Genomic DNA, 27,288 nt, shown 5'->3' with positions numbered 1-27,288 from the left:
GGTAATGGGTAATCAGAATGGGCTTTAGTGGGAAGGGAGATCCCCACTGGAGTGCTGATTAATAATGGATGAGTTCATCCACAGGCCAGCCTGCAATTCAAAACACACTTCAGCGATTCATAGCATAATTCAAGCCTCCAGTCACAATGACAATAACAGAAATCAACACAGAGTGACACATGCGATCAGGGATCAGATAAACCTGTCTAAATCGGCCAATAAAAGTCATCGTAAAGCTGTAACGCTATAAGGGTCACTAATCATGTCTGAAATGTACAATGACAGCTCACTGTAGGTGAAAACATCTTAAAGAGATGCAGTTGCTGGTCCCCATTACATAGTGTTTTTTTTTTTCATCCTATAAAAGTCAATGGGGACCAGCAACAGATGGTGAACTATCCCTTTAATCTGTACGTACACTTATACAAACAAAATATTTATTATAAATATTAAATTAAAAAAAAAAAAAAAACAGAAACAGTAGAAACAAAGAATAAGATGACTAACCTGAGAGTGGACAGTGCTGTGGTCCGCATGTGACTCCCCACAGCCAACATATGAACAGCCATTCTGAGTGAGAGAGAAATGTGAAATGAAATTATACTCTACAGCCTTCATTATAAACTAGCTTTCAACAATTAAGACTTCCACATCACCATTCATAAGACTTTTTTTTACACAAAATAGCCAGTTATTAGTTATAAAGTATAACATAAAAATAATTAGCAGCTAATCGCTATCACCGCAGTATTTTAATATTGGTGAATCCCTATCACACACCAAACTTGTTGAAGATCATTACCTAATATAAAGATAACTTACCTCCAGACAGGCCCAAAGGTTTGGTCCCCCAACTTTACAGTCCTGACACTGACCCTGAAAACAAACACATTTATACTGAGCTTAGTGTCTTACCAAGTCTTTATGCCAGGTACACCACCGTTTCAAAGTTTGGGGTCTGAAAGATTATTTTAAATTATTTTAATTAACATGGCGGAATTTGCAAGCGCAACGACAGAACGTGTCTCCTTATTCTGATACATGCGATGACTATCCGTTATGACATGTAGGCATTTTTATATTTATGCAGCCTACACAATAATATTATTTTTCATTGTAATCCTTTAATTGTGCATCCCTGTGTGTGTAATAAGCAGAGTGTACGCCCGCTGTGGACCCGCCTATACTAACGTGCTCTTTAAATAACAAAAAACTACTGCTGCACCATTGACTTTAGACCAGGTTTTAGTTGGTCAATGGCGATTTCAGTTGCCTCAAAATAGCAACGCGCCAACACTGCGTCTGAACAACCCTTGTGTTCAGACCAGCTCGCCCATGAGCGCAAAAATGGGCGCAAACTCATTTGCTATTTAAACAAAGTGGAGCAGGACGTGAAAATTATTACTACGTGGGGCTGAAACTAGCAAAAAACACTTGCATTGCGTCTGGCACCGCATTGTGCCGGGTGTATGATAGAGTGTGCATAAGAGATTTATTTCAAAAACATTATAAAAATGTTACCGACCCCAATCTTTTGAAAGGTTGTGTATTTATGTAATGGAGCCCATATTACACATTATGGAAAAGCTCTTCTGAAAACATGTATTCTATTAAAGGTGCAATCTGGCAAGCAATTATACGGCAACAGCAAATGCATTTAAACTACAATAAAGTATAATGCATCCACTACACTGCTCATTGATTCCATCACACTCTTTTCAACAGCATGCACTGTTTATAGCCTAAGCTCTTAACTCACTTCGCAAACTCTTTAATAGGGATCATTACTTTGTTAATAGTGCACACTACATTTGGCTTATGAGAAATGAGTGGAAGCAATGAAATGATGAGGGTGCGACTGGGTCTTGGTGGAGACTCACATGGGACTTCTGGATGAGTTCTTCCTTGGTGATCTCCCCCACACTGTCCAAGTGTGGACAATCATTGCTTGACGCTGCAGACATCACTCTTTTAGAAAGAAAGAGAGAGATAAATGAACACATTAGTACATTACTTTTGATGCTTCATCATTATAATCACTTCCTCTCACCCATCTCCTATTTCGTCCCACAAAAGGATACAGCTTTGTAACATAAGGATGAGTAAATGATGAATAATATGGCTTTAGTATTTAGTATTTTAGTATTTCCTTTAATACTGCTTATGAAAAACATTGCAGCTTTTAAATTGCCATTTTTAAATATTTTATATATTTTTGCACAAAGTTCATTGAAAATTTTATATATATATATATATATATATATATATATATATATATATATATATATATATATATATATATTTTTTTTTTATCTTTAACAGAAAACAGACACATCTATATGAAAAAAGACTTTAAGAGGGTTTGTGTGTCTCTGCCCAGATTTGTCATTCTTCTGCATAACAGAGACAAAGGTTGAAACCACTGGACAGATGCCATATTGTCCAAACGGCCAAAATGAACGCACTGTATTACACACACTTTTCTTGGATAGAATAAATATTAGACCAGAAGCAAGTTAGACCAGAGCAATGCTGAGAAAATATCAATAGCAATGCACCAGTCACTCTGACCATGTGTCAAACTGTATATGAACACATCTCACTGCTAACATATAAACTATTAATATAATTCACCATGAAAACAACAGGCAGCACAATATTACACTATTGCATAGCATGAAAAATTGTTTATGAAGTCTACCTTTGATAAAAATATATATTAGCCTATTCTTTTAAAGAATAGAAACATTTTAAAGTAAACCTTGACGTTATTAAAGTGTACTTAAGTTTATGAAAATAAGTCATGAAACTGTATTCTCTTTAGATACAATTTAGTCGCCTTTTATTTCATTAATATTATATTACATGCAAGTACAGTTTTTTTAAAACAATACTTTTTTAAAGATCTGAAGTGCACTACAAGTGCACGTGTTTTCACAAGGGTAATGAAGTCTTTGTGGTTACTAAGTGTAATTCAGGGCGAAGGTCAAGACATGTATTGCGAAATGACAAACAACAAAGAACACTGCCGTGTCTTAAACTTCTGACATAAATCTACAATACAGCACTGATAAAAAACAAATGTTGTCTGAGTCTTCAGTGCTATAATCTATAACCTGTAGCCTAATGAATATCTGTGACAGGACAGCATATACATGCAAAATCTGTATGGCCTGCACATACATGCAATCTCAAAGCACTTAAATGTTACATAAACTGAAAACAAAGATAACATCACAAAGCTTTATCTTTAAAAATCTACAGACTAACCAGTTTTACAACAGAGACTATTTACAAGACTACTATTTATTATCTATGGTGAGGTTTCTTAAACTGGGGTTTCCGAGGATTGCAGGAGGTTTGTGAGTTGATGCAAAGTTAACAAGAAATTAAATAAGGGCTTTTTAATGTTTACCCCCAAATCATCCTCGTGTGTGAGATCCCACAGCAAAAATCCAACAATTAAAGAAAAGCATAAGCCTATATAGTTTCTTGTATAACCAAGTAACTTCTACCTTTTAAATGTTGTTTGGAAAACATTTCTATTAAGTTATATTATCACATTACATTTATACTCATTAGTATTATATTTATTAACTAATTTATATAGTTACGTTGACATTTTTATTATTTATTTTAAATTTTGATTATGATTTTTATATATATATATATATATATATATATATATATATATATATATATATATATATATGTGTGTGTGTGTGTGTGTGTGTGTGTGTGTGCGTGTTATCTTATTTTAATTGTAAACTAATTTTATTTACTATTTATTATTTTGTATCAATTTTTCTCTAAATATTTCCACAGACCCCTTGCGGCCCTCTTTTTAAATAATATATATATATATATATATATACATATATATACATATAATTACAAAATAAAACTCTCATCAAAAAATATGAATTATTTTATTTGTTTACCTGCATGTCATGTTACCCACAAACCCACAGAACCATAAACATGTAAAAGTGTATTTCAAATAATTTGGGAATTCCAGATAGTGAGTAATTATTATAAGTAATAATTATTCTGGATAATTATTATTACTAGTAATATATTTATTATGTACACTATACTCACGTAGCATTGTGAGGGAATGTACACACATACAGTAAACCAGTGGTTCTCAAACCTGTCCTGGAGGACCCCTAGTCCTGCACATTTTGTATGTCTCCCTTATCTAACACACCTGATTCAACTTATCAGCTCATTAGTAGAGACTTGCAAGACATGAATTGTGTGTGTCTGATAAGGGAGACATACAAAATCTGCAGGGCCAGGGGTCCTCCAGGACAGGTTTGAGAACCCCTGCAGTAAACGACAGTAATGGGCATCCACAGCTGCGTGTGACGTCACTCCAGCAACGCGTCAGCACAGCCAGAATCTTCGCTAGGCTACTTAGCAACTAGCTTCAGCCTGTCACGCACATATTCCCCCACAGCTTTTCCTACGACTATAAGTCTTTCAGTCATTACAACCACAAGAACAGCTCAAATCCCCGCACAATGTCACTGAATGCGGTGTTTACGGTGAATGAAGAGCAGACAGAGGGCGTGTGAACGCGGCGGGCTAAAGCTAAAGTCAGCGCGCCGCTCATCATCTGACAGCTCTGCCGCTGCATCAGCTCATATCACAACACAACACAACACTCACAACAGCACAGAATCAATGCGCTCTTTCATATGAACTCTGCTGGACGCAACGCTTTAAATACGCCATATTTCAGGGTTCACCCAAGCCAGTGATAGAATATTAACGTTAGCCCACCTCTAGGGAAATCAACGATGGTTTAAATATAAATCGATTATCGCTTCTGATCTGCTGATGAAGATACCGGCGCTTAAAAGATGTCTTCCGTCTTGTCAGCTACATATCTGTAGTATTCTTCAGTTTGCAGACAGCGGGTTTCCAAACGCCTGGCGTCGGACACTTTAACTTCAGACTGGTGCTACATGGTATGACACATTCAAACAGCCTCTTCCGGTTGTTGTGGGGCGCTGAGAGTGAATGAGGGAAGCAGGTAGCGGCGGTGCCTCCTAGTGTGGACGCGCGCTGATCCCAAGACTACGAGACAGAGCGGGATCCATCCCAGCCCAGACGCCCCCGTGTGGCCATAGAATCAAATACATTATGTTAGGGGACGAGCAGATAGCACTTGGTTTAGAATTTTCTTTCCTAATGGTAAAATGATTTAATTGATTTAAAATACAGTATAGAAGATAAACTTTATTTATAGCGCATATAACAACATGAGGGCTAACCAAAGTGCTGCATACCAGGCTTAAGATGTAATAAAAATACATACAAATACAAAATAATTGTAATATCTTTACTGTTTTTCATTTATTATACACACACACACACACACACACACACACACACACACACACACACACACACACACACACACACACACACACACATATATATATATATATATATATATATATATATATATATATATATGTATATATATGCAATACATACAACAGAAGGTAGTAAATTGTGCCTAAGAAATGTGACAGAGTAAATGGAGGACATTTACCACAAAAATACAGACAAAGACATTCTTGTGGTAAATGTCCTCCATGTACCCTTTCGACTGTATCTGATATCACATTTCTTTGGCCTCTGAATTATCAACAAGATCAAAACCTTGCTGAAAAACCTGCTGTACACAATATACTACATACCTTCTGTCGTTTTTAGCACGTTAAAAACACCTTTTAGTATCATCCTAAAATGTCAACATTCCAGTGTCTTTTTGTTGTAAATCTTTACTGATTTTTATAAAGTAATAGCAAGCGTAACTGTTATATTGTTAGTAATATATCAAGATTTACACTTACTCAACTGATGTACTTAGGTTTTATTTGACTGTCAAAAAAAAAAAAAAAATCGTGTTAAAATTATGTATTAAACATTATACATCAGGCATCTGTTGCCCCCAACAATAAAAACGAAAGTACTTTGATAATAAAACTAATTATTTAAATAGAATTAAATCTTACTGAGACATATTATCGGGAGATACAGAGTGACAACTGATATTTATAGCCAATGGATTTTATGTAAGTAGTCTACTATACTATTATTCACTATTAGTATTGATATAAAAAGAATACACAGTTTACCTACCTTTTGTTTATAATAGTCTAGATTCATATATTCAGGTAATATATTTATTTAAAGAATGAAACAATTTAACGTGAACTGCTTACATTTACTTAAATATTTAAATTCAAAACATTTAAATTATTACACATATATTATTATCACTATATTCTTATAATGATATTATTATTACATTACTATATCAATTATTACTACATATAATTATGACACTTGTATTGTAATGTAATGTAACATATTATAATGTATTTTATCTTAATAAAAACTCTGAAACATAGCATACATGAACCCAGATAAAATGCATTTTGAATGTCGAAATAAAAATAACCAAAACTCTTAATAAACCCCTGGTTCATTCTGCTAATAACACAGTGCAATAGGCTACGGAAAAACTTATAGCATCTATAAAATTCAAGTTTTTTTCCAGTTGAATATTTTGAATTTATTTTTATTAATTCTTTTTTTGCTATTAGTTGTTTTGCTATGGTTTTTGGTTATTATTGTGTTTGTAACCTTTTTATGTTGTTCTGTGTTCTGCAATAATAAAGAAATAAAAAAATAGCACTTTCTTTGCTGCTTTAAAGAAATAACATCTTCTTTATTGCAATAATTAAGACATTGCCAAAAGAGTTTTAAAACATCTAGTCATTTCTAGAATCCTTTGACGGTGACAAGTCCTATTTCAGTTCATTTTAAATATATCAAAGAAAATATACTCGTTTAAAACAATAAGTAAGATAAAAGAGTCTCCTAAGAAATTTAATCCAATATCACGAACTTTTATTTTGAAATCTGAGTGGCACCGGAAGTGAGTTCCAGATTCGCGGAGTCTGTCCACGTGAGCTCACATTCGCAGTTATCGCAATGAGTGGTGGAGGACAGATGGTGGCTCTCCGAGATAAAGCGTAAATGTAAGCATTCCAGTGTGTTCAATATTTAACCCTCAGTTTATAACCCACAGTCAGTGCCATTACTGTTAATATTTATGATAATGCGTTTTTATTAATTTGTTTAACACCAGAGTTAACCATCGAGCGACACAGGATAAATGGGGGTCATTTTTCAATAGTCCCAATTTTGGGGGAGGATGGGGCATGATCGTTGGGTGTTTTTAACAAACATTGGATCACGCCGTTAACATGCCACCTGTCTCTCTGTCTGTGTCTGACTCCAGCGTCTCTTAATCAGTGTCAGCTGAGGTTTATCAGGTCAGCTGGCCAGTCCTACTGATAGATGATGGATGTGTATGTTATGATCCTCAATTCAGCATCTAGATATAACAAATGTAATGTGTGTTTCTTTTAGGTTGAATTGGTGAAGTGGAAAATGGGCTGTAGTTGAGATCCAGAGAGATGATGGCATGATGACCGAGGACGTGTTCAGAAACACACAGGTGTCCATGAAGCTGCTCGCTGTGCGCTCTATGTGTATGCCATTGTCAGTCTATTACTCCCTTCCACAGGTAAACTGACCAGTAGCAGGGATGATTTTCTAAGCTTAATGATTCCAAGCTTATCACAGCGTCATTTATATAAAACATATAAGTCTCTGTAGACCTCAATGTTAAAGACAGATATACAGATACATTTTTAGCTTTTTTTTTAAGTGGTAAAAATGCATGAATAATGTATGAATGTAATGTATGAATTCTTACATTTCATTCTTTTTTTTCTTTTTTTTTTTAAATTAGAAATACGTGAAAATCCACAACCTAGTTTTTGTTTATGGGCTTATATCCGGCTTTTCACCAGCTTGCCATTGTTTTGATCTCCATTTTGAGCCATTTAGTCATGTTTTATGGATTTGACAGCTGTGTCTGATCTTTGAATGCTGGGTTATGTGTTTTGCATGCACTGAGCTCACTGCCCTGGATAAGACGGGTATTAACAGAGCACAGGTGGCATTGCTATTCTCACCTGCAAGCTTATGTCTTAAAACTGATTCCTTCAAAGAGATCGGTTTCCATTCCTTTTTGGTATGGCTCTCTACTGTGAAACACAAAAGCTTTTGTGCCTGTATATCAAAGGAAGACAGCAGCCAGAAATGGCAAAGCACATGAAAAAAAAAAAAAAAAAAAAAAAAAACATGAAAGGGCTGCTGCTATATTTCAGTCAGATACTATATTGGAAGTCTTCTAAAGCTACTGTATATGCCTGTTTTGTGTGACGAAAAGACCCACATTTCATTTTGAATAATTTGCTGAAAGTCTTCTCCCATCTCTGCCATGGCTTTCAAATCTCACTCACATTTTCATTATTTGGTGTCATATTGGGTGACAAAGTAGAAAAAAAGCTGTGGCATGTGTAGCTGTGCTTCATGTAGCAGCTAGGATAAATAAGACGACGCTGTTTGCTAATAATAGGCAGTGTTACATGGTGTCTTTTTGAGAGTTCCTCTTGGTTTTTTTTTAATGGAGGAAAGTGTTGCTCTTTAATAATGTTTACGCCATTCACACAGACACTAGTGGATGATATTATGTGTCTTCTCATAAATGTTGTGCCTGTGATTAGCTTAAACTTGCTCAGTAGATCAGATCTCTCAAACCAATCACCGTGCGCCCAGCTAAATGCCAGGCTGTCAATTCCAGTCATGTAATCCCTGCTGTCACCCTGTCTCGCCTTCTCCCTATCTGCAGTTCTCACTCGGTCTCTGTTCCTTGAGCTGAGTGCTTGATCCAAAGTTAAACGTTGCCTTATGTCTCTCCATTCCCTCACTGAGCAGGTGAGTCTGAGCACCGGCACCAAGAAGCTCTTTGCCGCCACTGCCTTCGGCGCGATCTCCCTTATCTACCTCGCCCGGCGCTTCAGGAGGAGGAAGGGCAAGAAAAAAGCCGGTTCGCCTGTGGAACAGGAAACGTTTGAGTTCCTCAACACTGTCCCACTGAAAAAAGGTAAAAACCGATCGCAAATCACCTTTAATCAACAAGGAGTATTATTACAGTTGAAATAATTTTATGAGAAAATGTATAGTGTACTACTACAGTATTCAAACGTTTGGTGTCAGTAACATTATTTTAAAAGAAATGAATACTTTTATTCATCTAGAGATGAATAAAATTAAATAAAATAAAACTACCATTAAATAATTGTTACAGTGCCTGTATTTATTTTTCTTTCAGATTTTGAGTGTCAAAGTCTCCCTCTTAACTCAAAGAACTGCTACTCGTGTAATGTGCTGTCCAGTGGTAGCATGCACAGCAAACTTTCAGGCTCCCTGCTGAGCCTGGCCTCTGTGAGCAACTTGTTTTATTGTCATCATCTTTAGATAGTTGTGTATTATATCTGTGACTTCAGCCATCTTGTCAAATGTGTGCTTTACTGCAAAACTGAGATGTTGAAATCTTTTTTCAGGTGAGGAGCAGGCACTCCTCCAGTAGCTCCACCTGTGCTAATGGCTCCAGTTGCTGGGACGGAGCAGGAGATGACAATGACGTCTGTAACATGCTCAACATCCCCGTCACAACTCCAGAGAACCTCTACCTGATGGGTAAAAACTCATCTTACATTTACAGTTGCATTAAATTTAGTCGTTTAGCAGAGGCTTCTATCCGAAGCAACTTACAAATGAGGACTATATAGAAGCAGTCAAAACCAACAGAAGAGCAATAATATGTAAGTGCTGTGACAAGTCTCGGTTAGTTTAACACAGTCAACTTTTTTTCTTTTTTTTTTTATAATAAATAAAAAGAAAACAAGTAGATAGAATATAAAAAGAATAGAAAACGCTAGTGTTAGAGGGTAATTTTTTAAAAATAATAATAAAAAAAAAAAAACAAGTTGTTGGAATTGAAATAGAATAGAGAGTAGTACAAGTGTTAGGCCCCGTTTACACTAGTGCATTTTCGTTTTAAAACGCATAACTTTTGCTACGTTTGCGCCTATCGTTTACCCTACTCCGGCATTTTCGACCCTCGAAAACGGAGACTTTTGAAAACGCTGCAGACCCCATTTTAGATTGAAAACTCTGGGGTTGCGTTTCAGTGTAAACGGACCAAAACAGATACTTTTGAAAACGATGGCATGGCTGTCCACATTCGCTCTGCGTATCCTTGACGACCATGTAAACAATAACAATCATGCGCATTGTTGTACCCATAGATGTATAAGTAGATTCCCAATTCGATCGATCCAACCACGTAGACGTGTCAGCGATCTAAATGAAAAAAAAAAAAAAAAAAAAAAAGTGACATGACATACAGCCAAGTATGGTGAGCCATACTCAGAATTTGTGCACTGCATTTAACCCATCCAAAGTGCACACACACAGCAGTGAACACACACACGCCCGGAGCAGTGGGCAGCCATTTATGCCGCGGAGCCCGGGGAGCAGTTGGGGGTTCAGTGCTCAAGGGCACCTCAGTCGTGGTATTGCCAGCCTGAGACTCGAACCCACAACCTTAGGGTTAGGAGTCAAAATCTCTAACCATTAGGCCACGACTTCCCCATGTAATAGGGAATCTACCTATTCATATCTATGGCTGCACTTGCATGTATGGTCATTTTAAAAGGAAAACGCACTAGTGTAAACAGGGCCTTAGAGATTAAAAGTAATTAATCAAAAAAAAATAAAAAAAAATTATAATTACAAAAAATAAAAATTAATTGCGATTAATCACATTCAAAGTAAAATTTATTTTTTTTATATAATATATGTCTGTGTACTGTGTATATTTATGTATATATAAATACACATACATACAGTATATATTTTTTTTAAATATATACATGTATATTTACATTTACATTTAGTCATTTAGCAGGAGCTTTTATCCAAAGTGACTTACAAATGAGGACAATGGAAGCAATCAAAATCAACAAAAGAGCAATGATATACAAGTGCTATAACAAGTCTCAGTTAGCTTAACGCAGTACACATAGAAAGGGCTTTTTAAATAATATAATAAATAAAAAAAACAGATAGAATAGAAAAAGAATAGAAATACAATTTTAAGAATACAATTAAAATAGAGAGTGCTAGAGTTAGAGGGTCAAATAAAGATGAAAGAGATGTGTTTTTAGCCGATTCTTGAAGATGGCTAAGGACTCAGCTGCTTGGATTGAGTTGGGCAGGTCATTCCACCAGGAGGGAACATTTAATTTAAAAGTCAGTGAAAGTGACTTTGTTCTTCTTTGGGATGGCACAATCAAGCGACGTTCACTTGCAGAATGCAAGCTTCTAGAGGGCATATAAGTCTAAAGTAATGAATTTAGGTAAAGGGGTGCGGAGCCAGTGGTGGTTTTGTAGGCAAACATCAATGCCTTGAATTTTATGTGAGCAGCTATTGGTAGCCAGTGCAAATTGATAAACAGAGGTGTGACGTGCATTCTTTTTGGCTCATTAAAAATTAATCTTGTTGCCGCATTCTGCATTAAAAAGGTTTGATAGAACTGGCTGGAAGACCTGCCAAGAGAGCATTGCAATAGTCAAGCCTGGACAGAACAAGAGCTTGAACAAGGAGTTGTGCAGCGTGTTCCGAAAGAAAGGGCCTGATCTTTTTGATGTTGAATAAAGCAAATCTGCAGGACCGGACAGTTTGAGCGATGTGGTCTGAGAAAGTCAGCTGATTATCAATCATAACTCCAAGGTTTCTGGCTGTTTTTGAAAGAGTTATAGTTGATGTGCCTAATTGGATGAAGAAATTGTGATGAAACGATGGGTTTGCTGGAACCACAAGCAGTTCTGTCTTGGCAAGATTGAGTTGAAGGTGATGGTGATGGTCCTTCATTCAGCAAGAAATGTCTGTTAGACCAGCTGAGATGTGAGCAGCTATCATCGGATCATCAGGATGGAATGAGAGGTAGAGTTGAGTGTCATCAGCATAGCAGTGGTATGAAAAGCCATGTTTCTGAATGACAGAACCTAATGATGCCATGTAGACAGAGAAGAGAAGTGGTCCAAGAACTGAGCCCTGAGGCACCCCAGTTGTTAATGCTGATTTATACTTCTGTGTCGGACCAACGCCGTAGCCTATGCATAGACGCACACCCTACGCCGTAGCGCGACATGCACCTCTCCAAAAATCTAACAGCCCGTTAATTCTACGTGGGCCACAAGCGCTGTGATTGGTCTGCTAGAACCCCTTCATACATATGTACTTGATTTTGGTGTGTGTTTATAATGTGCACTTTAATATATTTTAATGTTACACCTTCTTATATAAAATAAAACAAAGCAAGTTTCTTAGCAAGTGTCTTATCATTTATTATACTATATAGCATTATACATCAGTAGTTGTCCGCGACAAACCATGTTGATCTGCTGTGGTACAAGTCCTTGTGGAAATTGAAAGAATGCCATATCTTCTCCTGTTCCGTTGTTGTCTCCTTTTTGTAGTTTTAAATAATGATTTTATGATTTGATAATTATTTGCCGCCGTCATGGCTATAATGCTTTTCCAACGAGCCGCTGCTTCTTCGGCTTTTGCCGTGGTACTGCGGGTTACACCAGCAACATTGCCGTGGACATTGCAGACTAGCAGTTTGCATGTTTACTGCACGTCGATGTGGACAACGATATTAAATCGTAAATCGCACAAGTATAAATGAAAACTGACGCATAGGCCATCGGGTAGGTCTGACGCAGAAGTATAAATCAGCCTTTAGATGTTGCGACTTGGACACCTCACCCCTCCAAGATACTTCGAAGGACCTATCTGATAGGTAAGACTCAAACCACTGGATTGCGGTTCCTGAGATGCCCTTTGCCAATAGGGTTGACATGAGGATCTGGTGGTTAACCTTGTCAAAAGCAGCAGACAGATCAAGCAAGATAAGTATTGAAGATTTGGATTCCTCTCTTGCCAGTCTTAGGACTTCAACAACTGAGAGCAAGGCAGTCTCGGTTGAATGTCCACTTCTGAAGCCAGAGTGGTTGCTCTCAAGGAGGTTGTTCTGTGTGAGAAAGGCAGAGACTTGGTTGAAAGTCGCTCGTTCAAGAGTTTTTGCAATGAAAGAAGGGAAACTGGTCTGTAGTTCTCTAAAAGAGATGGGTTGAGGGTGGGTTTCTTAAGTAGTGGGGTAATACGAGCCTGTCTAAATGTTGAGGGATAAACACCAGTGTGAAGGGATTTGTTAATGATGTGAGTGAGTACAGGTACATCTGCAGGAGAAATGACTTGAAGGAGATGAGATGGAATAGGATCAAGCGGACAAGTAGTAGGATGATTAGAATGGATGAGTTTGGAGACTTCAGCCTCAGAGAGTGAAGAGAAGGATGCAAATGAGTATATGTTTGCTTGACAGATTGTGGTGTGGAAAATTGTGCACCAATGTTTTTAATTTTATTAATGAAAAATGTGGCAAAGACATCATCTATTAGGGATGCAGGAGGGTGAGGAGGAGGACAAAGGAGGGAAGAAAAAGGTCTTAAAGAGCATGTGAGAATTAGACGAATTGTTAGTTTTGTTATCATAGTTTGTCCTTTTAGCAGTGGAGACATTAGCAGAGAAGGAAGAGAGGAGTAACTGATACACATTAAGGTCAGTAGTATTTTTGGATTTGCGACCCACACCCTTTCAGCAGCTCTAAGCTTAGAATGATGTTCGCGGAGAACATCAGTTAACCAAGGGGCAGAAGGGGTGGTACGGGCTGGTCTGGAAGACAAGGGGCAAACAGTGTCTAAACAAGATGTGAGAGTGGAGCAGAAAGAATCAGTAGCACTGTTAGCATCAAGATGCTAACAGTTTAAGGGAAGGAAGTGAAGATGAAACCATAGCAGATAGCCTGTACAGTGAAATAAACACTACATAATCACTAAAGATGACATGTGGAGGGGTATGTGTTGTGTCAGGAACCATATTGAGTTTAAGAGTGAGGAGGAAGTGATCCGTGGTGTGCAGTGGAGTAACCAGTACATCATCAGTGGAGCAGTGTCGTGTGTAAATAAGGTCCAGTTGGTTGCCTGATTTGTGAGTAGTTGCAGTCACTTGCTTGAGATCAAAAGAGGCAAGCAGAGTGAGGAAGTCAGCAGATAGAGGTTTATCTGGGTGGATGTTGAAGTCTCCAAGCATTACTAGGGGAGTACCATCCTCAGGAAAGGCTGAGAGCAGCACATCTAATTCATCCAAAAAGATACCTAGTGGTCCTGGGGGTCGATAAACAACTACAAAATGGATTTTAAGAGGGTAGGTAATAGCAACTGAATGAGATTCAAAGGAGCTCAATATATAAATATATTTATATTAATATTCATATAATTTGTTATATATAAATATTTAATATATAAAAAACATATTTTACTTAAATGTATACATGCATGTGTGTATTTATGTATACATAATAAATTTACACAGTACCCACACATATATTATGTAAACAAAAACTTTTATTTTGGATGTGATTAATAGTGATTAATCGTTTGACGGCACTATAGAGTACATTATATAGAAAAGTCTCATAGGGCACATGCGAGCCCAGAAGTTGCTTGTCATCTGGAAAGCATTGTGTTCAACCATTGTGTAACCATTATTTGTGTACAAGCAATTGATATTGTCTTAAAAATTGGAATCATGTATGTTCACAATCATAAATGTCATTCTAAATCTGATGTGTGCATTCATCTGCAGAAAGTTCCACATGTTGAATTGATGTCTCGCCTACAGGAATGGAGTTGTTCGAGGAGGCCCTGCGGCGCTGGGAACAGGCGCTAACGTTCCGCAGCAGGCAAGCGGAAGATGAGGAAAACTGTGCGTCCGTGAAGCTGGGAGCTGGAGATGCCATTGCAGAAGAGAGCATGGAGGTATTACTCGCCACCCACTGTAGTCCTTAGTAGGGGATGGGTAATATCTACCTCATTTTGCAATGCGGAAGTATGCTATTTTCAGTGAATGTGTGACTTGCAATTCATTAGCTGCTGTTGGTAAATAACTAGAAGAATAACAAAGTGCCAAAATTTGCCCTTCAAAGCAATGTGTTCATGGTTACGATAATAAATTAATATAATATAATAACTATGGCTGTCAAGCGATTTAAATGTTTAATCTAATTAATTATATGATGTGCCAATTAATTAAATTAATCAATAATAAATCACACATAAAGGTTTGGCTGAGAAATTGCCACCCAAAAGATCATTTAAAATCATTTTTGTTAGATGAGAAAAGCATTGAATAGACAGCAAAAAAAGTACAAAAAGTAGCTTTAGAAAGAAATATTTAAATTCAGCATTGCATAAATAATAATAATAAATGGGTATTAATGTTTTTTTAGATGACTATTGAATTATGAAAAAAAAATCACCAATAGGTCTTAACGATTGAGTCATTCACTCAACCGATTCCAGGTGATTCATTCAGAAATGCAGCAAGTATCTGTCTTTACATCGGGTCACGGAATCATTGGCTCTCTTGACCTTATATTCACTCAGTAACAAACCGCTGCTGTGTGTTGCTTGGATCAGCCATATCATATGACATAAATAGAAGGCAAAAACCCATAAAGGGCATTTTTTTGCCCTCATACCTCATATTTTTTATTTATTGGTATTGGTCGATATTGGATATTTAATTGTTCATGCTCATTTTCCTTAGTTTTACATTTAGGGTGCATTTGCCACTAATGCTAACCTATATTTTTATATCTTTAAAAATACTAATATTTTAACAATACTGTTAAATGTAGTACTGTTAATGTGTGGGCCCAGTTTACTTAGCCATGTTTTCTAAGCTGATGTCTAATGATAAATTTTATTCTTTATTAGGACATCATCAGTGTCGATTTCATTCGAAAGCTGGAGTCCCTGCTACAGAGAGCCTATCGGCTCCAGGAGGAGTTTGAGGGAGCGCTGGGAATGACAGACCCTTCAACACATCCTATTAGCGGTGAGCGTTAAACTAAAGACAGTTGTGTTATGTCGATAGATGAGTGAGTGGAAGTGAATGAATGGTCTTATGTAATATTTATCACTTGGCTTGGCTCTGTGATCTGTAACTGTACTCTAAAAATTTACTTTTAATTGATGTGTGACAGGTTGATACATTGATGTTTATTTTATATTATTTAAACCATAATTTCTACAGGGTTCATGTGTAAAAATAATGATAATAATCTAAAAACTATGGTGGTCATGGCTCTATACTAACTTTTTGCACTGGTGGGCCTAACTTATTTTCTTAAGTGCACCAGCACAAAAGTTAATATCAACCAAAAAATCAACAACAAAACATTTAACACAGCAGTTTTACAAGTTCACTTTTTTTTTTTTTTTTAAATCGCTGTCCATATAGGCATATTGACTTGTAAATGATTAACTAACAATCTGGTCAACATAAAGTTCTTTATTTGAAGCATTATTCTACTAGAAAGGTAACTTACTGAAAAAGTGTTGGTGCTTAAAGTGCTTCACTGAGCTGAAATTTAAACTTAAAACATCTCAAGATAAATGAAATAAAAAGAAAACCTAAATTAAGTGTTTTAAGGGCTTCAAACTGAACATCTCATGGCTCAATGTCTTATGGACTATACTCCATTGCAGTCACATGCACCTAGGATGGCCAACTCCTGTAGTTTGGCCTTCTTGATCTTTGGCCTTGGCTAAACCAGCTGGCCACACTCTCTCTAGCAGTAAAATCTTCCAGACTCGGCCCCTCTACACTGATTCTTATCAGATCTTCCACTGTGTCTGAATGAAGGGATGCTCTCGTGTCTGATCTGAACAGCTAAACAGTCCCTAAACAGCTTATACTACTGTCTCAGCTATTAAAATAGTTCAGTTTATGTAATAGCAAAGTGATTATATTTAGTTTCATTTTTTATTAAGTTAATTTAGTTAATTTTTATTATATAAGTTTGTGTTTTTTAAGTAACGACCAAGAGGCCAGCGTTAGACAGTGAGCCTGTGTTTGATCAATTTAGCCTTCTCAAATCATCACGACAGCATGATCACTTGCATTTTTTTCAGTAGATACACCATCATTTTTGCACATAAAGGTAAGAGTAATGCATCGTTTGTAACTGCAAATGGTCTTTTATTTGTGTGCACTCAAAATATCAACAAAACTTCGTGCTTTTATAAAATAAAGAAAACAAACACGATGCGCTTTCTGCATCTCGTTTTTTACAGGAGTACAAAAATGAACCGAAACTCAGTGAAAACATGCCTACAGACACGATAAATATATCTCTAGAAAGCTTTAAATGATTACTTAACGAAATAAAACAAATCGTAAACAAAAACTCTTTCATTATAATCATAATCCGTAAAGATGCACTTTTCTCTAAAGGCGCGTCTAATGAGATGGAGTCAGGATCAGCAACTTCATCCTTGCGACACAGACTCAGAAAACACTAGTTTATTAGTAAATAATTCAAATATCTCCTTACTATTTCCCCCGTAACATTTATGGTAATTACTTTTGCTGCTGCTTTGCAAGCTTGAAGCTTATTGCGTGTATTTGAACGCAGAACTGTTCAGCTGTGCTGCTGCTGCGGGACACTAAACACCGTCGAACCACTCTTGACAGTTGCGGTAGCACGGTTTTGTGTTGTTTCCACCAGCGCGGCAATTTTTTTCTCATCACTAATTGATGGATGTCTAAAATGTAAAAGTAAGAAGTCTAAAACAGGCGGGAGGCCCGGCCCGCGTCTGAACTATGACGTGAAAATTATCCTGAAGCCCGGCTCGAGGGGCATAAAAAAGTCGGGGTCCGTGGGGCTACCCCACCTCTTACATTTCTTTATCGCATAACTTAGAAACAAAAGAACACCTCCAAAAAAGCGGAGACTTTTTTTTTTTTCTCGAACGGCTGGTTGCGACCTCTGATTTTTTTTTATTATTTTTTTTTTCGCACCATTGAGAAATTAGAGCCCTGGCTGTTTAAAGTTGATAGGCAGATTTTATACTTGCCAAGAATGAATTGCACAAAAAAAAAAAAAAAAAAAATACAGATAAGAGACTAAAGTGTCCCAAAGATTTCTTATAACAAAAATAGCACATACAACAGCAACTGATTGTGGCACTAAATTAGACAACATCAAGTGCACTGAATAAACTGTGAAAAAACATACTGCATTCCCAGTCCTTGGATTTTTTGGTTCTGGAATTGAACACATTTGTATATTCAAGCAATGAATAGATCAGTTGAAGACGATTTGGATGATAACTGGCTGCAGGTGTAAACAGACTGTGGCCAATTACTTGGTTTTCTTTGTGCAAACCTGTGATTTTCATTCTGCTGTGGAACACAAAAGATGTTTTGAAGAATGTTTCAACCATTTTAGTCCATACAGTGAACATCAGTGGGATCCAAAACAACAACAGAGCCACTGACTTTCATTATATATAAACAATAAAAAACTGTTCTGCAGAAAAAAAGTCAAGTCACATAGGTTTGAAACAACATGAGGGTGAATAAATTATTACAAAATTTTCATATTTGAGTGAACTATGCCTTTTAAGTTCTAAATCAAACAAAGAACCGCTCACAGTAGATGCGCAACTTTGCACGTTCTGCTTCATGCAGCTGCACATTACTGAGGTCTCAGTACTCAGCTCATGTTCTGTATCTAAATAAAGAAGCTGGCCATGGGCGAACGTTCTTTCCTTACAACTGTTTACGGGTCAATATCTTACCCACTCCCCAGAGCACATGGCACTTGATTCACACCCGTACACATGCAAACCCTGTAAACATATTTGTCCGGAATTGGTTTATGCAGTCTGCTGTTTTGGAATTAGACCATTTCGCTCACCTATGTGAGATAAGGGCACTTCAGTCTAATCTTCCCTCATTTGTGCAGACAAGCACATGGATCTCTCCGTGCGAGAGGACTTGGAGGACACCTGTCTGAGAGATTCAATCAGCATCGCCTCAACAGATTCATTCGTGTCTGCTGCAGAGGTGAGAGGGAAGTCTTTGTGTACATCAGTCACATCTCACAGACCTTTGTTCATTACGGGAATCAATGTGAATGTGTTTTTCAGCACAGGCTTCAGATCACAATTGCCTCCCATCATGAGTAGTCTACAATAATAAAAAATACCATAGTATTGGACATGTACTGTGGTTTTCTTCATGTATCATGATAAATACAGCTTTCAAGGAATCCTTGATTTTATTTTTATTTTATGTTGTTAACAGAATTTTACCATGGTACTGAAAGAGTATGTTAAGGGTAATAATCCTATGTAATTTAAATCTGTACCCCATTTCGTTATTTAATCACTTTATGAGACACCGTTATCTGTGGACACAAATAGGCACTAACCTATAAAGAAACAGAATGTATAAGAAATACACAATGTAAAAAATAATTATGGGGAAAAAAATTTTTTTCTTAAATTTTGCAAATTGTTTCAGTTATCTGAGCACAGAGAGATGAGGAGTGTCCATGCACTAGAGTCACTGTGTCATCACCCCTTCTATGAGGATGCCCTGCAGATGGCTGAGGAAGGAAAGATCTCCTGCCGAGTGCTAAGGTGAGTCGAGTATGTCAGGTGTTGAGGACCACAGAATACCTGATTGGCCAATCAGAATCGAGTGCTTCATATAGTTGTGTAATTAATAATGTATTAATGCAAATCACAGTAGTCAGTTGTTCAATTCATATAGTTCATCAGACTATAATATTGTTGACTAGATGCTTTAACAAAGTTCAGTCATGTTCATAGGTACGTGTGTATTGGATATTTGATTGTGGCTTATTGAAACTGATTTGAGAGTATGAACAGATCTGTTTTATAGATAAGGGTTTGTTTGCACATATTTCTGAAAATACTGCACAGAGCTGAGTTCTATTTTAAGTTGATATGTTTTATGTGTTGTTCACTCGTCTTTTTAAAAAAAAAATAGAACTGAAATGCTTGAATGTCTTGGAGACACTGACTTCCTGGCAAAGCTGCACTGTATACGGCAGGTGTGTCAGGTAAAGGATTTTTGTCTTATGTCCTGGTTGGGGGGTGGTATTGCATTTTTTTTTAATTCATCGTGTTAAATTGACAGTTTGTGTTAATGGTGTTGCATTGGACAGATTAAGTTGCTGTTGTTAAGTTGTTGTCTGTAGTCCCATTCCAAATTGCATCATAAGCCCTCATAGTCCTCCTCAGGGTTGCAAGGTCTGCATAATAAAATCAGCCCAGTTGGTACTCAAAAAACCTACTTCAAGGGGGTTCCACCTCATTCTGAGGGGGCGGGGTGGGGGAGCGGGGTTTGCTGCAATCTACAAACTAAAAAATGGATGCAAAGACTGCAAAATGTACATGAAGTTAGTCATTTGGAATGGGGCCTGTTTGGGAAAACTTTTAACTGTACATTGTATTTTAATTCAGGTCATCTTATGTGAAAGAGCCACTAGAGCATTTCTGGCTGATACAGGAAAGAAGATATTGTCTTCAATTATTGTCAAAGCAAGGAAGGTGAGTGTTCTTTCTCTCTTTCATGTGGTCTCACATGAAGTGTCCCTAACCCAATTGACCTGTTGTGTGGTTTGCAGAGCCCAAAGAGATTTGAGGAGGTGTTTGAAGAAATGATCTGCTTTCTGGAGCAAACGGACCATTGGGAGAACACTGAGATGGAGCTTTCTGCAAAAGGGGTGAGACATCTCTTGTTATACAGATACAAGACATGTTCTGGATATTAAACAGTCTTCAAGTTTTAAACACAGCTAATCTTGTTGTTTAAAGTTTGTGCTTTTTCTCTTCAGGTTAAAGATCTGAACTTCTATGACATTGTTCTCGACTTCATCCTTATGGACTCATTTGAGGATCTTGAGAATCCACCTGTATCTATTCAAAATGTGGTCAACAATCGTTGGCTCAACAACTCTTTCAAAGAGACGGTGTGTACAGAATCACTAGCCTTTGATCTGACTTCAACAAAATTACATTCCGATTACACTATGATATTTAATAAACCTGTATTTTCCCATCATAGGCTGTTGCATCAAGTTGCTGGTCTGTCCTGAAACAGAAGAGGCAACATATGAAGGTATTGTTGGAAATAGAGTAGAGTAGTTTAATCTCTCCAGACAGCCAGACTTGAAAGATGTAAAAAAATTTTTTTAGAATATTTAATTTTGTGTGTGCAGGTTCAAGATGGCTTCATTGCGCATTTCTATGCAGTGTGTGAACACATAAGTCCTGTCTTGGCCTGGGGGTTTCTAGGCCCTAAAAGTTCCCTGCATGATTTCTGCTGCTGTTTCAAGGTAAGCTGTAATTTGATGACCTCTGTATCTGCATGTCAGCCTCAGATGGCATGCCTACATACACTGACTATGACTACTGAAGAGGAAGAGATGATTTGTTAATGTGTGCCAAGTGTTTCATGGATTTGCCAAGTTGTGCTGGAATTAAATCTTTGAACTATCCAAGCGTTAGTTGGAAGAAAAACATGCAATTATGAAAGTTTTGTGAGTTTAATACTGGATAATGGATGATCAGGTAAATAATGGAAAAAAGGTCCTCATAAGTTTGATCGAGTGACCTATTGTTGCTCACCAGCCTTATTGTAGTAAAATCATTTACAGATTTAGTTGCTCTTAAATGACAAACAATTAAATGTGGTTGGTGTCAATGTCAGTGTTATTTATATAGCACTATTAAACACAACCAAGGGTTGAACAATGTGCTGAACAAACAACGATAAAACCATTTCAATAAGACAATACAAAATAATACTATAAAACAGTACAGTAGAAAATTCTCAGTTTCAGATAGTGAAGGTGCAGATCTAATACAGAGGGACAAGGCATTCCACAATCTAGGGGCAGCTACCGAGAAAGCGTGGTCACCCCTGCATTTCAGCCTCGACTTAGGGATGCATAATAATCTCTGCAATAACTACATGATAAACAAAAAAAGCCGGTGTTCAGTCAATAAGTCAGAAAGATAGGTAGGGGCCAGACCATTTAATGATTTAAACACTAAAAGAAGAATTTTAAAATTAACATGATAGTGCACGGGTAGCCAGTGTAGAGAACATAAAACCGGTGTAATATGCTCCCGTTTTTTGGAGCACGTTAAAAGCCTAGCAGCTGCATTTTGATCTATCTGCAAGCTAGATAGGGCTGACTGACTAGTCCCTACACACAGCGAATTGCAGTAGTCCAATCTAGATGTAATAAAAGCATGAATTACTTTTTCGAAATTTCTACTAGATAGAATGGGTTTAACTTTCGCTAGTAGTCGAAGCTGAAAGAAACAGGATTTAACCACTGAATTTATGTGTTTGTCAAATTTTAGACCATCATCAAAGATAACACCCAGATTTTTTACCCAAGGCTTCACAGATAAGGTTATATTGCCTAGGTTATCTTTAGGTGCACTAAAAGAATCCGATGGACCAAACACAATTATTTCAGTTTTACTCTCATTAAAATTTAAAAAATGTAAAGACAACCAGGCTTTCACATAAGAAAGGTTAGATATAAGTGCTTCCAAACCATTTGAACTCTGTTTTAAGGGCAGACAGATTTGAGTATTGTCTGCATAGCAATGGAATGACAGCCCATGCTTTCTGAAAAATAGAACCCAAAGGGAGCATATAGAGTGAAAAATAATGGGAGCTAGAATGGAGCCCTGGGGAACACCACATGACAAAGAAGCTACCTCAAAAGAGTGTTCACCAATGTTAACTCTGAAACTTCGATTTGAAAGAAAGAGCACTTCCTTTCATGCCTACACTGTGTTCCAAGCGAAGTGTTGGGCTAAAACACTAAAGTACTTGTACATGAACTTTTTGCAACTGAACAAGACCATGGTTTGCCCAGGGAGTCCTATCCTGATTCTGGATGGCCACTTTCCTCCAAGCCAATCCAACACACCCGCCCAGAAGTTTCTGGTAATCCTGAAAACCCTGAGTAGCTGCTTCTGTTGTGTCTAATTAGGGTTAAAGCTAAACTCTATAGAATTGGATACCCTTGGCCCAGAGTGGGGTATCCAAACCTGTGGAGTGCCACTGTCCTGTTGAGGTTAGCTCCAATCCTAATTAAGCACCCCTGAACCAACTAATCAAGGTCTTCAGACTCGATAGAAACTTCCAGGCAAGTGTGTTGGAGCTGGCTGATGCTAAACTCTGTAGGATGTTGGCCCTCCAGACAAATTCTTGGGCACCCTTGGGCAGGAGGGAGTGTCCTGTGAGTCTCTTTTGATAAAAGTAGGGTGTTCAATCTTGCTCTTGGAGGGCCACCTTCCCGCTCCAACCTAGAAGTTGCTAGTAACCCTGAAAAGCTTCATTATGCCGCATTCCATTTTGAAGGGCTCATACCTATGCCCTTCGAATGGTTTACCCTGGAGTTCCAGTGTCTTGCAGAGTGTAGCCCAAACCCTGAATAAACTTACCTACCTGTATTTTTCTAGTAACTCTGAAGACCTTGATTAAAGTTGATTAGCTTGCTCAGGTGTGTGAGTAGAGATTAAATTCTGCAGGGCCCTCCATGGCTGGATTTGAGGAACCCCGTGTAGGCTGGAATAAGATACAATGTTCTCCATACTTACTGATGATCAGGGGTCTGTTGTGTATGTTAGACTCCCAAGGTATAATCTTCACCAAATGCCTTCAATGTCAGATTTGTCTTTTGTCCACAGGAACAGGTGCTGTTCTTCATGAAGGACATTTTCGATCTGGATAAAGTGCGTTACTGTAGTCTGGACACTCTGGCTGAGGACATCCTGCACTTGCTTCACCAACGTTCTGAACTACTTCTTGCCTATCTGGGCACTGACATGATCCGTCACCTAAACGGCTGTAGTGGCACACCTTTGCACCTGGTACCCAGTGCTTTGCTGGAAGCACAGGTTCAGTGAGCTGCATCTGTCTGTCATGCCCTCCACATTTTCATGGTTACCTACAGCTGCTGAGTCCACTGTATATCATGACTCTTGTCTTTCAGGTCATTATTAGTGCCATGTAAATGCATTGTAAAGTTTTTCTAGTGCAGTGCTTCCAAAACCTGTCCTGGAGGACCCCCTGCCCTGCACATTTTGTGTCTCCCTAATCAGACACTCCCAATTTAGTTCTTGGAGTTTCTACTAACGAGCTGATGAGTGGAATCAGGTGTGTTAGATAAGGGAGACAGAGGAGAAAGTGCAGGATGGGGGGCCTCCAGGACAGGTTTGGGAGGTACTGATCTAGTGTTTAAAATGAAGAGGGTAAGAATGGACAGAGATGTATATTTTGTATGCCTTCCATGTGGTATTCCAGTAGCTTTAATTTTATACTGAGTGATTTGGACAACGAATGATCGGAATTTTTGGGTCCTTGATGTTTTGAGACTTTAACTGTTTTAAGTACGAGTATTTTCATGGTTATTGTAACATTCTAATTCATTGTTTAGATGTTATTCTAATTCTAAAGAGATTTTTAAACCAAATGTCTTCATGTAGGTCACATAAGAGTCTCTGAACATTTATGGGAATTAATCTTCAACACTAGCCATGAATTCAGTTTAGACTTTCCAACCATAAGAATACATGAAACAGCTGGCTGTTATGAATTTAAGTCATTACATGATCTATCATAAATGGCACATGTATTGTAACTCAAACAATTGATGTATTCTGTAATATGCTTTAGAGTTAAATCAACATGCTAAGCCAGTATACAAGTATGAATTTAGATTAACACTGAAGTAACTAAATAAAAACCTCAAATCCAATTTTAATCATTACAATTTTATTGATGACAATGGCAACTATCTTCAACATTTCAGACCAACAATTCTCAAAAAAAATCAAAAAGTACATTCAACAACTTTAACAGTTCTTGATAGTTTTACCTCAAAGGCATGCTCCAAATTTCTCAGATAGCCTCCGTTTTTCTCTTCATTTTTAGACCCCCACGAATTCTGTTGTGAACAATTTGCTCAAAAGGAAACATCTTGCATGCATACAAAAAGATATGCAGCAATCGATAGACTAGGTTTTAAGAAACTTGTTTAACTGACAAACAAAAACCAGTCTGACAAATATATACTAAAAAGAAGGAAAAAAAAGGGTTTCTGGTCATGGTCCACCTGTACAGCACTAATGCACATAAAATCCCTTCACTTAAAAGGCAAAGCATGTACTCAAAAACATTTCATAAAACCATTAGACAACCAATAATACAGAGACATATGGCTACATATAATCAAAACTAACTGGCATCACCCTGAACTAACAGTAACATCGACTTTTTGCAATGACAGATTCCTTATGATATTTTTACCTTATAATTGGAGCCTTTGAACAGTCTATGTTCAGTGGAGGGACAGACTCAAAAGGATTCCTCCTTACGGACAAACTAGCTCAGGGCCTGATTCTACGAACTACGCCTGCAGCATCTTCAACACTGTGAGTGAGAATGAAGGCAGCAATGTGGGACAAAAATTAGCACTACAGAGGGGCAACAAGAAAGCTTGCAAACCAGTGAAACATGAGCATACATACAGTATACGTCAGTTATCAATGAGTGCATTCATAGGGCTAACTCATTTTGCATCTGCATGCATTGTGTAACAGTAGAAGAGGACCACAATTAACACTTACCAGGAAGCTAACAAATAAGCAATCAAATCAAAATCACATTGGTTTCAATTAGTAAAAAAAAAAAACAGCATAATCCTCGTTAGATCTCAACAGAGGGAAAAGATTTGTAAACTACGGGTCAATGCCATGCAATTTATATGGACAAGAAACATACTTCCAACATATCTAAATTCTGACATTTGTGGCATTCGTCAGTCTATCTACTATAAGAGATGTCATTAAAACAGCGGCACATATTGACCTCGGTTTCAATGGTGAAAAGCATTACACTAGATCACAGGCTCAATTGTTTTGATTTCTTAGGATACTCCTCTTACCTGTGTTATTGCTGCAGAACCTAAGGTGCAAGGTCAGGGATGACACTGCAAGATTAGACAATACACTGCTCACTAATGAACAGTCAAATTCAAAATTAACTCCACAGCATCAAATTTACAGCCTCAATGACTTTCAGGTCAGGCATCAGAATCACAAACAGGTCAGGCACAGATTTAGAAATTGGACATTAAAACTAATTAGCATTTGTAGGAGGCCATTAGTTGATAGTTATGGACTATACAGTATAAACACTTGACAAATCGCAAAAAGGACAATTTACAGGTCTATTCAATGTTAAACCACACATTTGCAGATGGAAAAAGATGCTATTTCTACAGACGGACTGACTTAAAGACAGTGGTACAGTTCACGGTTTCACATAAGTCTGAAAGAAGACCTAAATGACTAAAGCAGTGTCAACTTACTCAATTTGTAAATATCACACAATGCTGTTATAGCAAAAAAATATCAGTCCAATGTGAAAAAGGGTCAGGTCATTATCATCTTGAACATGTCAAAACCAAATTACAGCCCTGACATACTTACCCAAAAAAGGGCATTTAAACATTTAGAGATTTAAATACATTGTTTCTCATTCAGTTAAAAGACAATGCATTGACAGGAGGGAAAAAAACAAATTGATCCGCAAAGTCATGTACATTTTGTACTTACAGTGGAGAGCTCATATCACTGGTGTAGGAGGCCAGAGTCTCCAAAAACCTATAGGCCTATATTGGAGGAATGCTAACAGACAATGGGTAGAAAAAAGTAGTCCATGTTTGCATTCGAGCTATTTTAATCATATCAAAATGTTTTTAAAATGCCAGCAATATTGATACAAATATATACACAATTTTTGGATTTTAGACATGTAAAATATAGGATGGGGGCAAGTAATTTCGCAAGACATAACTGTTAATCAGAACACTTGACCTGCCCTGTAAAAAAGCAGCAAACTTGGAGAACAAACTAAAATACTTGCAACATGATTGCAGTCACAATATAAAAAGGAATAGTTTATGTAAAGACGCATACTTGCTTACCACCTTCCTAATCTCGCCTGTGAAGGAGGAAATGTCTCTCATTAACAGTGCACACTACCTCAACAAACCAGGTAAAATGCAGTACAAGAATAAGCAACACTACAGCACTGAAGAGTTATTGCATGAGTCACATACCTTGCCAACACCAAGCCACCTTGCCTTAGATAACCTGCCTACACCTACATCCACAGCAATGACCAGTAAAAAAATAAAATGAAATGCTGCATAAAAACAGAGCTGTCCATTTGTTAAACAAGCAATGTCAAATGATCAATGATCTCTTATTGTGACTTTTAAACAGACCAGGAATCAAATT

At 37.3% G+C, this 27,288-nt stretch overlaps 2 protein-coding genes across 3 annotated transcripts in view; one reads left to right on the top strand and one right to left on the bottom strand.

Moving 5' to 3' along the window:
- LOC109083826 (ubiquitin carboxyl-terminal hydrolase 33-like) overlaps window positions 1-5,068 on the bottom strand; it is a 28,033-nt gene extending 22,965 nt beyond the window's left edge. The window contains exons 1-4 of the mRNA XM_042770849.1: window positions 4,789-5,068; window positions 1,881-1,968; window positions 823-876; window positions 508-570 (exon numbers count right to left, since the gene is read on the bottom strand). Of these exons, the coding sequence (XP_042626783.1) occupies window positions 508-570; window positions 823-876; window positions 1,881-1,964 (201 nt within the window). The 5' untranslated portion in view covers window positions 1,965-1,968; window positions 4,789-5,068. The remainder of the gene's footprint in view (window positions 1-507; window positions 571-822; window positions 877-1,880; window positions 1,969-4,788) is intronic.
- A 1,851-nt stretch (window positions 5,069-6,919) lies between these two features.
- Window positions 6,920-24,740, top strand: miga1 (mitoguardin 1). Of its 2 annotated transcripts, XM_042770798.1 has the most exons (17): window positions 6,939-7,064; window positions 7,328-7,361; window positions 7,459-7,615; window positions 8,875-9,043; window positions 9,272-9,384; window positions 9,504-9,639; window positions 14,753-14,889; window positions 15,850-15,970; window positions 18,888-18,988; window positions 19,448-19,566; window positions 19,940-20,012; window positions 20,416-20,502; window positions 20,580-20,678; window positions 20,790-20,924; window positions 21,020-21,073; window positions 21,174-21,290; window positions 23,671-24,740. In XM_042770798.1, exons 3-17 carry the CDS (start codon window positions 7,514-7,516, stop codon window positions 23,887-23,889), a joined length of 1,782 nt encoding a protein of 593 aa, XP_042626732.1. In that variant the 5' UTR covers window positions 6,939-7,064; window positions 7,328-7,361; window positions 7,459-7,513; the 3' UTR covers window positions 23,890-24,740. The 2 variants fall into 2 exon arrangements, with proteins under 2 accessions (XP_042626734.1, XP_042626732.1); XM_042770800.1 differs by lacking the exon at window positions 7,328-7,361 and having other exon boundaries at window positions 6,920-7,064.
- The last annotated feature ends 2,548 nt before the right edge of the window (window positions 24,741-27,288 follow it).

This window comes from Cyprinus carpio, chromosome A2 (genome assembly GCF_018340385.1).
Source record: "Cyprinus carpio isolate SPL01 chromosome A2, ASM1834038v1, whole genome shotgun sequence".
NCBI classification, from domain to species: Eukaryota; Metazoa; Chordata; class Actinopteri; order Cypriniformes; family Cyprinidae; genus Cyprinus; species Cyprinus carpio.
This window is presented reverse-complemented; position numbering and strand designations above follow the sequence as displayed.

Excerpts from the sequence above, each read along its gene's own strand:
- miga1 (XM_042770800.1), top strand. The coding sequence starts at position 7,514 with ATGATGACCGAGGACGTGTTCAGAAACACACAGGTGTCCATGAAGCTG. Across the intron at positions 9,385-9,503 it reads CCCTGCTGAGCCTGGCCTCT|GTGAGGAGCAGGCACTCCTC; the intron begins GTGAGCAACTTG and ends ATCTTTTTTCAG. Across the intron at positions 20,013-20,415 it reads GTATACGGCAGGTGTGTCAG|GTCATCTTATGTGAAAGAGC; the intron begins GTAAAGGATTTT and ends ATTTTAATTCAG.